At 48.6% G+C, this 11,279-nt stretch overlaps 4 protein-coding genes across 4 annotated transcripts; 1 reads left to right on the top strand and 3 right to left on the bottom strand.

Moving 5' to 3' along the window:
• Positions 1-33: 33 nt before the first annotated feature.
• Positions 34-1,504, bottom strand: EV420DRAFT_1744569 (uncharacterized protein; the record flags this gene model as incomplete). The annotated part of the gene is made up of 3 exons (XM_060480103.1): positions 863-1,504; positions 652-756; positions 34-606 (listed from the first exon to the last, which is right to left on the bottom strand). Coding segments are annotated over exons 1-3 (1,293 nt in total), but the record flags the coding sequence as incomplete, so codon positions are not given.
• Positions 1,505-1,974: 470 nt separating this feature from the next.
• EV420DRAFT_1514631 (PCI domain-containing protein) lies at positions 1,975-4,207 on the top strand. Its single transcript, XM_060471839.1, has 12 exons — positions 1,975-2,122; positions 2,174-2,258; positions 2,311-2,389; positions 2,437-2,686; positions 2,740-2,814; positions 2,862-2,996; positions 3,044-3,143; positions 3,195-3,351; positions 3,404-3,495; positions 3,542-3,675; positions 3,728-3,840; positions 3,898-4,207. The coding sequence occupies exons 1-12, from the start codon at positions 2,078-2,080 to the stop codon at positions 4,046-4,048; spliced, it is 1,416 nt and encodes a 471-aa protein (XP_060336549.1). The 5' UTR covers positions 1,975-2,077; the 3' UTR covers positions 4,049-4,207.
• EV420DRAFT_1514630 (uncharacterized protein) lies at positions 3,819-4,792 on the bottom strand. Its single transcript, XM_060471838.1, has 2 exons — positions 4,186-4,792; positions 3,819-4,133 (listed from the first exon to the last, which is right to left on the bottom strand). The coding sequence occupies exon 1, from the start codon at positions 4,747-4,749 to the stop codon at positions 4,186-4,188; it is 564 nt and encodes a 187-aa protein (XP_060336548.1). The 5' UTR covers positions 4,750-4,792; the 3' UTR covers positions 3,819-4,133.
• On the bottom strand, positions 4,793-11,247 carry EV420DRAFT_1760167 (uncharacterized protein). The gene is made up of 7 exons (XM_060480613.1): positions 11,153-11,247; positions 9,846-11,101; positions 9,415-9,791; positions 8,945-9,367; positions 5,581-8,892; positions 5,007-5,530; positions 4,793-4,951 (listed from the first exon to the last, which is right to left on the bottom strand). Exons 1-6 carry the CDS (start codon positions 11,194-11,196, stop codon positions 5,012-5,014), a joined length of 5,931 nt encoding a protein of 1,976 aa, XP_060336547.1. The 5' UTR covers positions 11,197-11,247; the 3' UTR covers positions 4,793-4,951; positions 5,007-5,011.
• Positions 11,248-11,279: the final 32 nt, after the last annotated feature.

The raw sequence follows: 11,279 nt of genomic DNA, 5'->3' as shown, positions 1-11,279 counted from the left end.
ACGAATTTAACCGCGACCTCATCCTGCTTACGAGCAATGGACTATCCTGACCACAATGTTCTGGAGACCCCATTGGAAATTGAATCGAGCTGGTCAGTGGGTCCACATCACGCATGGTAGGAAACGCGATTGGCGTCTGCGACGCGGGAAACCCAGTAGACTCAAAGACATCACGCTCCTTTTCCTCGTCAGACACTCCTCTACGGAATGGCGCAGAAGGCTCCTCAGGAGACTCCCACATGCCATCATCGCGCTCTCGAAGTTGTGGTGTAATTGGTCGGGAGACAAAACCACTCTCGTCGGAGCCTGAGATGCGTCTTTTGGTCTCGGCTATTGAGTAAAGATTGAAAGGTTCATCGGTACGCCCAAATAATTGCGATGCAGCAAAGGGCGACTGAGGATGATGGGCTAGGGTCATGGTCTCTCCCACTTGATGGGCCGGAAATGACATTACAGACGACACTACGGAACGCCTGTCATCGTCGTCATCGTCGTCGACCTTGGCGAGTTTCTCTAAACACAAATTGCACACACGGACCATTCCATCGTGTCCAAATCGGGAGCCTTTGATAATGTTGGAGGCGCAACGAGAACAGAATATTTGCCCTACGTGCTGTTAGATAGCAAAAGGATGAGGTATAAGTGTCATACCGCATATACGACAATGGTGTTTTCTCCGCCAGGTCGTAAATATGCTCTTGCAGTCATAACACTCTTTACAATTCTCGTCATCCATCCAATAATCCCGGGATAGACCTGCAACGCGGTCAGTACATGATTAACTGACACGAATTATCCATATTCCGCTGCCTTGCTTGGCTTTGGAGTGCGAAGAAGGATGCGTCGTAGGAAAAGGTCTCACCTTCGCCCCGTATCCGCCGTATAACCTTTGACACCGAACCCGACCTGTGCAAGCTAGCCGAGGTCTTGACGCTCCGTGCGTCATCCTGTATTGGAAATCCCGGGATAGTAGTTCCAAAAGTACCACCATCGGTAGAGTCGTAAAGAGAGTAGAACATTCCCCGTGAAGGTGATCTGTCATACTCTGTATTGTAGACAGGGTGTTCGGACTGAGCTGGTGTGAGAGATACCAGCGGTGGAGCAGGAATAGACTGGTTCGGGGCTATAGGGTTGAGTCGTTCGTTCGTCGAGCCTCGCGAGGAATAACTAGATTGAGTGTTCAGGGTGTAGGACGGACGTCTGGGCTCGGCATTGACAGTAGCCCCATTGATATTGCCAGTATGCGCCGGTGTTGTTGTGACAGCGGAGAGAGGCGTAGAGAAGGAGTTCTTCACCTTTGAAAAGAGAGAAGTAACCAAAGTATAAGACGATTGATCATTCTCGTCTTCTTCTGAAAAGGGATTGAAAGTGGTAAGGCTGGTGACGTCGGCGTTGGCGAGCTTTGTGCTACTTCTAGAGCGAGATACTGGACCAGAAAAGGTGGGAAGAATGGGGGAGGCAACCTGGGATGATGCCATGATGCAATGGAGAGAAGGACGCGTTACCGGGTTTCTACAAAATAATGAGAATCGATCGAACTTTTTTTCACCTGCCCAATATAGTAATTCATAGGTACCGGTTTTCCTTTAACAGCGACTCGACACCAAGAGCAACGGTAATGATAGAATAAACGGTTTAGAATTGATTCCCGAAGCAGTATACAATGTTTTGGTGTCATCAAGTCATGCAATGGAGCCTGCAGTCGTGAAGAAAATACCGCTGATTTGGGATTTGACAGACCAGATTAGCGGATTCATGGGGATCACAAACCAAAGGCCCGGGTGGTGATATCAGAGACTTTGATGGATAATTCGGAGGAATATAGCCCAGTTGCACGTCAGGAAGGTATAATTCGCAGTGCTTATGCATTTGGTGGAATCCAAGATGGGGAATTACTATACTGGGCAGCCGAAAAAAAGTTCGATCGATTCTCATTATTTTGTAGAAACCCGGTAACAGACTAATGGCAGCATGGACAGAACTGTCAACTACCACTTTTAGACACAAATTATATCACGTGTCACTTCGGTCTTTGTGGGTCCAGGAGTACACTTTCAGTCTTTCACCGCTTCCCACCATGGATGATGATGATGCCGACTATATGCAGGGAAGCGATGATGAAGTATGCGTCTATTCTGCATCTCTTGCCTACCTGTAATCTCTCTTATCATAGGACTACGGCTTTGACTATTCCGATGGAGACGACGCCGACGAGTCAGGCAGCGCAGATGTCGAAAACATGTACTATAAAGCAAAATGTATGTCCTGAAACGCCTTGTTTTTCAATGGTGACCTAACTGTACATCGCAGCGAAGAAGGAAGAAAATCCAGAATTAGCACTGAAGGAGTTTAAGGCCATTGTGGATCAGGAGACGGAGCAAGGCGATTGGTGAGCGTGTTCACATTCTCGGTAGTTCTCCTCTGATAGTATTCAAGGGGATTCAAAGCGCTCAAACAGTCGACAAAGCTCCTTTTTCTCACATTACGTCGCCCCAACGATGCCCTCCAGACATACACGCAGTTACTGACCTATACCAAATCCGCTGTTACACGCAACTACTCAGAGAAGACAATTAATGGTATACTGGACTATGTCGGTGGTGGTAAAGGCGGACCTGTTGAAGTGGATATCTTGGAAAAGTTCTATCAAGCCACCAAAAAGGCTCTGGTAGACGCCAAAAACGAGGTTCGTAAGGATTAGCATTCGGAAGACCTGGCCGTCTAATTCCACGATAATAGCGTCTGTCAGCAAAGACGAATCTGAAACTTGCAAAACTATGGCTTGATAGGAAAGAGTACAACCGCTTGTCCAGGGTACGCACTCTATCACCGTACTTGAACTGCCCCTAATCAGTCTCTAGCTCATTCGCGATCTACATATCGCAACCGGTAGCGGCGACGGCGAGGATCAGTCTCAGCGCGGCACTCAATTGCTTGAAATCTACGCGCTTGAGATCCAAATGTACAATGAAACGCGCAACTTTAAGAAACTGAAGGTAACTCTTGGATAGTCGGATCCTGGAATTTTGCTGAGATTGAGAAGGAAATCTACAATGCTACTAACAATGTACGTTCTGCGATCCCCCATCCCCGTATCATGGGTGTTATCAAGGAATGCGGTGGGAAGATGTGGATGGGAGAGCGTGTGTTTCCTTTCTGATTTAGCATGGTTCATCAGTTTGACGTGCTTCTAGGACAATGGAATCGAGCCAGTGAAGATTTCTTTGAGTCATTCCGAAATTACGATGAGGCCGGATCTCCTCAAAGGATACAAGTTCTTAAGTATCTTGTGCTAGCCAATATGTTAACGGGCAGTGAAGTCAACCCATTCGATAGTCAGGAGACGAAGCCGTACGTTATCGAAATTTTCTCCGCCTGTGCCACTTGAATGATGTTTGCGTAGATACAAGAGCGATCCCCAGATCAAAGCAATGACTGACTTGGTAGATGCCTACCAGCGACGTGAAGTTCATTCGGCGGAGAAGATTCTCCGAGGTTTGCCCTTTGACTTCATCCCCAGTAATTGCTGACAACATGGTAGATAACCGTTCAACAATCATGGAAGACTCATTCATCCGATCATATATTGGCGAGCTACTGCGTAGCTTGCGTACTCAGTATTTGATTGACCTCATCAAACCCTATACGCGTCTAGAGCTGTCATTCCTGGCCAAGGTATATTGCATGCTGTCTTCGGTAGTTCCAACTTGATTGACAGCTTCTCCAGCAACTGAATGTCGACACTCAAGAAGTTGAAGAATTGCTCATCGGTCTGATTCTTGAAGGTAAAGTTGAAGGTCGAATTGATCAAGTTGGGATGCGACTCGAATTGGACCGAAAGTAAGGACGCTGACCAGTATTAATCGTATTCCCGGCTGAACGTCATTGTTCTCACAGGCAAAGTCTAGAGAAGAAGCGTTACACGGCCCTGAAACAGTGGACGGAGACCATCGAGTCGGTACACAACGCTGTCATAGGGAAGACTAGCACAGGTAGTAGAGGTGACCTGGGACCTGATCCAATGACTATTCGAGATGATCGATGGTGATTCTGTGTCTAGTGACTCTTCCGTTCTGTACTTTCTAGCAAACTTTTCGCTCCTAAACCTCGCCAATGTATAACATGACACTTCCCTTGAATAGCATGAGCAGTGCGAAACAGAAATGGTGGTAATGTCAGACACACCTAAAGTGGCCGAGGGAAAGGCTTCCACTCATAGTTCCAGCCATTACGCGACGGTGTGTCCGTCGGTATTCGCATCTCGCGAGGAAATAGTCCATGAATCCTCGCGTCCAGGGCCTTCAACTCTGAAGCCTTCATGCCAATCGCCACCTCGGCCTCTGCGCGACTCCTCTCCCTTAGATCCTCAGTCTTGTTCGCTTCATAATAAAGATGGGGGTCGATTTCTGCCAGCTCTTCCATCGCCTGCTTCATGCACTCGAACTTCCTAGCTAGCTCTGCGTCCCTCTGTTTCCTAACGTGCCTCTTATGCAGCAGCCATGCTCGCTCGATGGTTTCGTGAGCCGGCACAGACGGTATAGCATGTTGTAGTGCCCGTCCAACATCACGTCGCCATCCTCCAGTTGGCGTAGCGCGGTTTCGGAGGTTGGAAGGGTACATGGCTCGACGAATAGCCTCCTTTTTGGGATCGCTGGTTTCTTCTGGTTTTCGAGCGTAGCCACGGACATATCTCTTGACGAACGGTGAGATGCCTGCTCGCCTACTGGACGCCAGCACCGATATCGACATGTTCGCGCTATGAACTGAAAAATCTTAGTAATTCCCACGCCTAGCCCCGCTTCTTAGCCGGCAGGCCCGCCCGTAATTGTCCGGGTCCAAGCATTCTGTTCCAGGCCCTTGTTCCAAAAGCTACTGCTAAAATTGATGATTCGCCACAGTTACGCTACTTTTTAAACTATACTACACAACATTGGCTGGGATGCGTCAAGGTCTGAAGGAAACATCAGATATAGGATAAATCACTACGGGTAACGAGCATCACTCACCAGGCTTATACGGGCGGAGAAATTCTTTCGTGAATAAAAGTGGACAACAGAGGAATTACATCCACGCCTGGAGCGCCAATAACAGCGTCAGTACTCTTGATCACATCCCTTGATTTTGTCAATAATGATTGCAAGTCTGCCGCCATTTCTCCAGTCATCCCGCGTCTCATGCGGTCGGCCACCGTCAGAGAAGGACGAGGCACCCTTCGCTCTTTGTCTTGTCTAGGGATGTCGGGTTCATCCATGTCCACATCGTTGGTGGCTTCAAAGTCTGGCTTCGAAAGCCACATAGCAAGCTGAGTGCCTGCGTAAATCAAAATCCCTTCAAGATTGCGCCGTGCCGTGATAACTCCCTGCCGGACATCTAGGGTATTTCCATATTTGCTTGATAGAACAGCACCCATAGCAACAAGACTCTGGCCAGGTGGTAGTCCGACTAGCTCCTTCAGCAGGTCTAAAGTAGAGTTGCCTAGCTCTAGCAGGGTTCCCAGGGATGCGGGCTCGCCTAACACTACTTTCGAGTGCTATAAATCAATTCAATCACTAGAAGAAATTCATATCAGAGTATACTGACCGGTACAACGAAAGCTTCTTGAACGGGCCAATCATCTTGCTCTCCTGACAATACAGTGAACGCTTGACTGATGCTAATCAATGTGGCGATGATGTTGCTCGACAGTCGATAAAGTCGATGCACCAGATGCACGACGAGCGGTCGCTTCAAAGGATCAGAAGCAGGAGGATCCTTGTCGACCAATGTTTGCTCCTCTTTTGTCACAGGCTCAAATAAGCTAGCCAACTGGTTGGGATGTGTGATAGCATAGTTGAGCTGTTGTAACAAATGCAGTGCGTGATGTGTGAATAGCCTGAGAGTTTTTTCGACCATTGCATTCTGATTGGGGGTCGGAGGACTGCTTTCTGCAATAGAATAGAAGAGATGGACGACTTGTTCAATTTCTTCGAGGAGCGGCAGAGAGATAACGTCTCCGACACTCCATGATAACGCACGAGTGATCTGGTCGCTATACAGCTGCACCAATCCACAGGCTTCCGCATCAAAATAGTGACTGTTACTTCCCAAAGCACCTATCACACCTGACACTACCGCCACCATAGAGCAATACACATAATGAGCGGGACTGCGTTCTCCGGTCAGCTCTGCTATATCGACATCAATCGACCCAGCGCTGATAGCTGGGCTAATCATGTTATTGCTATAGGCAGCGAGAACACCGCCGCTAGCTAGTCTCTCCGCGGCCGAGGGGATACTCGCAAGCGCCATGTGGAATAAGAGTAGATGTGGAACGTAGAGTGGGGTGTGCCGCGTGATTAGAAGAGGCAAATCTGAGAGACCGACAAGGTCGATACGCGCAAAAAGCTGCAAACTGGCTGTCACAATATTTGTTTCCTGGCATTTGGCTAACCATATAGAGGGTGAAGGATTGATGTCGTGCCGTGAACATTGTTCGAATACAGAGACTAAAAGTTCGAGGTCTCGATCCAGTTCCACGTCAGCTCTGCTTCTTGCGGCAGCAAGCACTACGCGCATCGCGTCGATGACAGTATTCAAGGACGCTTCGATCATCTGGGAGAGCGTCAATCGTTGATCCGCGTTTAGAAGCTTTGGTCGTCGAACAAGCGCTCTAGAGTTTTTGGCGCAGAAATATAATATCTGCAAGAGTGTGTGATGGAACGGAACCGTGAGCGACCCGAGAAAAGATGTCGATGGGAGCTGATATTCATTCAGGATGATTCCTCGCACATTATCGACCAATTCAACGAACGATTTAACGTCAGCCTGTTTCTCTGGTGTGGAGAACCACGCCACTTCCAGAATGGCAAGGAGTAGAGCCAAACGCTTTCCATGGATAGTGGCTACCATATCACCGAGGCGCGCTTCTCGTGCAAGATCATAGGATATTGACGAAGCAATTGAAACGAGAATTGGCCTGGCTGCCGCGTCACCACGAAGGTAAGGGCTAACCTGGCTCAGCAGGAACCGGGTGCTCTCAGTGAGTCGCATTTGACTGTGTGACAAGGACTGATTCAGGTTGATTGAAAGAAGCTGTTGTTCGGCCTTTTCAACGGGGTCAACCATGGCATCCGCGTTGTGATACCCTTTGAGACGACTGCGTAATAAAGATGCCGACAGTGAAAAATCGTCACCATATTCACGATCCTCTAAAGGATCCCGGGATTGAAGTTGGGCGACTGTGAGACCGGGGAAGTCGTTCTTCAACATTTCCTCCAAATCATCGAATAACTCCGGTCGATAGGAACTTGCCACAGCCTCCGACAAAAGATCAGTTAGCTCGTCTTCCGATCTAAATCGATCCTCCATACTCTTGAAGCTTGTAGACTTCTTAGATGGTGTATCCTTGGTATATGACTGGCCGATGTCAAGGCCAAGGATATGAAGAGCGTATGCCTTAGCAACAATGCGATACGAATGAGATGAGACGGTCTCATGCATCGTAGAGTGTCGAATGCCGTCGATGTACACATATTCCTCTGCATCGAATACTGGAAGTGGCCCAAGATCCGAGCACGCTACCGATGCTACCTGGGACCAAAACTCTGTATCGTCACGGAATCGTTGATCCAGTATGAGCTTATGTTCTAATCCATGTTGCCAGGTAACATCAAGGAAACGAAGAATAGAGGAGAGCAGTTGAGGATTGTGTTCCCATAGCCCTTGCCAGTTTTCAACCATTTCACGAGCAACATCAATTGCACTTGTGACCGGGGGAGCTTTGGCATCAGTTTCCTTTCCTTTGCCTTTGATGTCACTTGGAGTGCGGAACTGTCCCACAACAAAGACCTTAGCTAAGGCCGGTTCTGTGTTCATCGCTTTGGCGATGAAGTTCCAGACCTCAAATCGCAAAGATAAGTCCTCGTAGGGATGCTGCACGATACGTACGAGGGATGCCGCTGTTGCCTCGGGATCCGTCAAATGCCCTACGATAGTTGGCACCGATGTTTGAGAGGATAGGGAGTCGCAGAGACAAGACATAATGCGAATGGCTTCGATGGGGACGAGACTGCCGATATCGCGTTCTTTGACATATGATGCTAAGACGTCGATGGGTTCTACCCTTGATTGATAGGGATCGGAAGCAGTGCCATCGGTGACCCGAGAGCAAAGAACTTGTTCTAACAAGCAAAGTTTTGGCGACGTACGCTTCCGATTCAGAATCAGACGTATCAGCCGAAGCTGAGATTCAAGGAGAAGAATCACCCTTTTGGCATCAGCCTTTCGACGAGATGCATATAGGCTTTGAAGCATATGTCTTCCAGCGGTGATAGATGAGACCAAAGGGATAATGGTAGAATTTGTTGCCTTGCCCAGGAGCAAATCCAAAACCGCGCGGCTTAAGCCGACAAACGGACCATCTTCTGGTGCTTCTGGTGTATGCTCCAGGACTTTGACGAAGAGAGACGCCACATGTCTACCGATGTCGAAACGATCACCGACACGGGCATATCGCCATCCAAGATGCTCCACCCATATCTCATTATGAATGAATTCAGTGGCTCGAAGAAGTACTTCAGCCTTCAACTTGCGAACATGTGGATCATCCGGGATAACCAAAGTTGTGGCATCATGGAACAGCTGCTGGGCGAGATGCAACAGAGCGAGGGTCACTGTATAACGACCAATAGTTCGCTCTGCAGCCAATGCCGCGAACATCGACCCCAGTGACCGTCCTGCCCCGAAAAGGACCGATGTTGATCTCATATAGATCCAAACACGAGTGGAGTAGCGAGGAATAGCGAGGATAGCTGCGAGCACACTCATGGCCGATGTTATGAGTTGCGTCGGAAGAGCGGATTTGGGATGCTGATTGATGCTTGTGAAGGTCTCCTCGAGGATCGTCATGGTAAGCTGTACCAGATCAGGGGGGACCGGAATCAGACATGGACTTTGAGACTGGAACATCGGCCTCGAGTGATTGTAAGAGCTGCTCTGCTTGGGTAGGATTATCTTGAATGAGACTTCGTATGAGATCCAAAATATCCGTTATCAGAGATTCGTCGATTCCGCCATCCATTTCCAGGCCAGAGTCTTCAATAGTCAGAGGAAATGGGGAATGACGATCAGACGGTAACGGACGTGGAGCTTTTCTAGCACCCAGGTACGCATTTCGGCGTTTGACATAATCAGCCAATATGTCGAGCATCAGCTTCCAACCGGAATGTTGATGACTCCAACAAACCGCAAGCAACTCGCCTCCATCACCACTGAGCACTCGGCCTATAGATCCAGGGTGGTAGTATGCTGCCTCCAGGAAGGACGATAGGCCTCGAATTGGTGTAAGACAGACCCAGTGACGACGAAGATCCCATATCTCTCTGGGACCCTTTCATACATGGCATGAGAACCAGTACAGGCTTGCAATGGAATAACCTGAGAGTATGTCGGTAAGTTTTCGAGGAAGAAGAAGACGTGACGATCGCATAAGTCTCTGTCTCCTGTAAGCCCGAAAACAGCCTGTGTTTCATCCGGTGTACAAAGTGGGTCAGTGTCCAAGAATCCTGAAGCAGTCATCGCTCTGGCCAAACGAACCAAGGGCCTGACTTGGATTGGGAATCGAGAGCGGGCTACGTCGAATATAGCGCGACGCGCTGGCCCGTACTCCCAGTCAAACTGCCAGTACTGGCTGCATATACCAGCCACCGATCTACTCTCACTTCGCCCAAATAGTGCTATCCACACCTCGACGAAAGAGTCAAAGTCCGGAATGTTTTCCACAGAGGTGAGGTCGAGTAAAGCAATGATAAGCCCTGATAATGAATTCAGTCCGTTTGCGTATATATGCTGTCAGAGGTGACGCTTACCCTTGAAAACAGACCTGAATGCAATAGCGTTCGTGTCTGTGACCGACGAGTCTGTCTTCATAGCAACGGAGGTGACGAACAAGGGCATTGTAGTGAGCAAATTTAGCATAAGTCGAAATAAACCAGTATTGGGTGACAAGCATGCTTTCATCATCATAACATGTGTTGGTTCACGGTCCTTGGAATAACGATTCGTTTGGGGTACCAGGGAGTCTAAAAACGGACGATAAGAGTCGGGGATCTCCTTGATTTCACCTGCCACTGCCGATACACGAGAGACGACGGAGGTCCATGCCAGATAGGTACATGCGAAATCATCACCGTTATTGGACATAACGAGATCATGGATTCGCTCGAGCGATGTAGGGGATGAGGTATATAAGTCAGTTCGTGAAGGAGTATCGGATATTTCAACGACGCCGGCATCTGCTAATGTCTCCAGCTCGAGAACTTCGATGGTTATAAGAATCCAAAGAGACGTGATGTCTTGTTTCAGCTGGAGGGCGTCCTCGTCCAGCAATAGAGCTGCATTCTGTTGTGTAGTACCAAGATTCGTCGTGTAAGCGGAGGTGAAAATCTTCTCCACTGTCGAACCGTCACAGGCAACTGACCCCCACATCGTCCAAAACAACACCTCCAACATGACAAGCTGCTCCTTCATATTCTGTTTCGCCCATTTAGACGCCGTCCTTGGGTCTATTGTTACCCTTTCATCAATTCTCTCCTTCGTTTTACGAGTATACTCCGTCAGAAGAGACTCGACAAATTTTGGGCCATCAGAAATTATCTTGCCCAGGAATATGCGTGAAATCTCGAATGCAGGATCGGTAGGGTCTTCTTTGGCGCGGAAAAGAGGTATAAGAACGCGGAAAATGGCGATACGTTCCGAGAGATAGAAGGGGGTAATGGCCTCGACGCATGCTTCCACCAAAAACTCGTCCATGTCTGTGGCAGGTAGTCCTTGGTTGTACATGAATGATCGCAGAAGAATAAATGCATTGACTTCGTCGATTTTGAACGCATCGCTGATTCCAAGAATGTAATCCTTATCAGAATCCTCCAAATGGAACACCACGCCATCGCTCAAAGTCACTGTCCCACTCTGAATTCGTTTCCGCGATGCCTCGGAGGGTTTTCCAAAAGGATCTTTGAGTAGCTTCAACTGGTCGACTCTTGGCGCCAGATATCCCTTGACCTGCTCTGGAGATGTGCCCTCAAGGCGTCCAGACAAGAAATCGTGCAGTTGAGAATACGACCTGGAAGTGGCAATGTGAGATATTAAAGACGCGAATCAGACGATAGCATACACATCAATGAGGTCAGAACGTTCTAACGTCTTTCCGGACATCATACAGCTCTGGCCGCGTCGAGTCCGTGAAGATGGTGGTGGCCAAAGTTGAAGAGGTGGCACGTGGCCTATCTATTTGAAATTCA

The sequence above is a fragment of the Desarmillaria tabescens genome, assembly GCF_030435595.1.
Source record: "Desarmillaria tabescens strain CCBAS 213 chromosome Unknown EV420scaffold_5, whole genome shotgun sequence".
NCBI classification, from domain to species: Eukaryota; Fungi; Basidiomycota; class Agaricomycetes; order Agaricales; family Physalacriaceae; genus Desarmillaria; species Desarmillaria tabescens.
This window is presented reverse-complemented; position numbering and strand designations above follow the sequence as displayed.

What these genes read in the sequence shown, in the direction of transcription:
- EV420DRAFT_1760167 (XM_060480613.1), bottom strand. Translation starts at nt 11,196, where the DNA reads ATGATGTCCGGAAAGACGTTAGAACGTTCTGACCTCATTGATGT. An exon ending in TACAATCACTCGAGGCCGAT is followed by an intron (nt 8,893 to 8,944) that starts GTTCCAGTCTCA and finishes GATCTGGTACAG; the next exon opens with CTTACCATGACGATCCTCGA. An exon ending in AAGAAGCTTTCGTTGTACCG is followed by an intron (nt 5,531 to 5,580) that starts GTCAGTATACTC and finishes ATTGATTTATAG; the next exon opens with CACTCGAAAGTAGTGTTAGG.
- EV420DRAFT_1514630 (XM_060471838.1), bottom strand. Translation starts at nt 4,749, where the DNA reads ATGTCGATATCGGTGCTGGCGTCCAGTAGGCGAGCAGGCATCTCACCG.
- EV420DRAFT_1514631 (XM_060471839.1), top strand. Translation starts at nt 2,078, where the DNA reads ATGGATGATGATGATGCCGACTATATGCAGGGAAGCGATGATGAA. An exon ending in CATGTACTATAAAGCAAAAT is followed by an intron (nt 2,259 to 2,310) that starts GTATGTCCTGAA and finishes TGTACATCGCAG; the next exon opens with CGAAGAAGGAAGAAAATCCA. An exon ending in GATAGTCAGGAGACGAAGCC is followed by an intron (nt 3,352 to 3,403) that starts GTACGTTATCGA and finishes ATGTTTGCGTAG; the next exon opens with ATACAAGAGCGATCCCCAGA.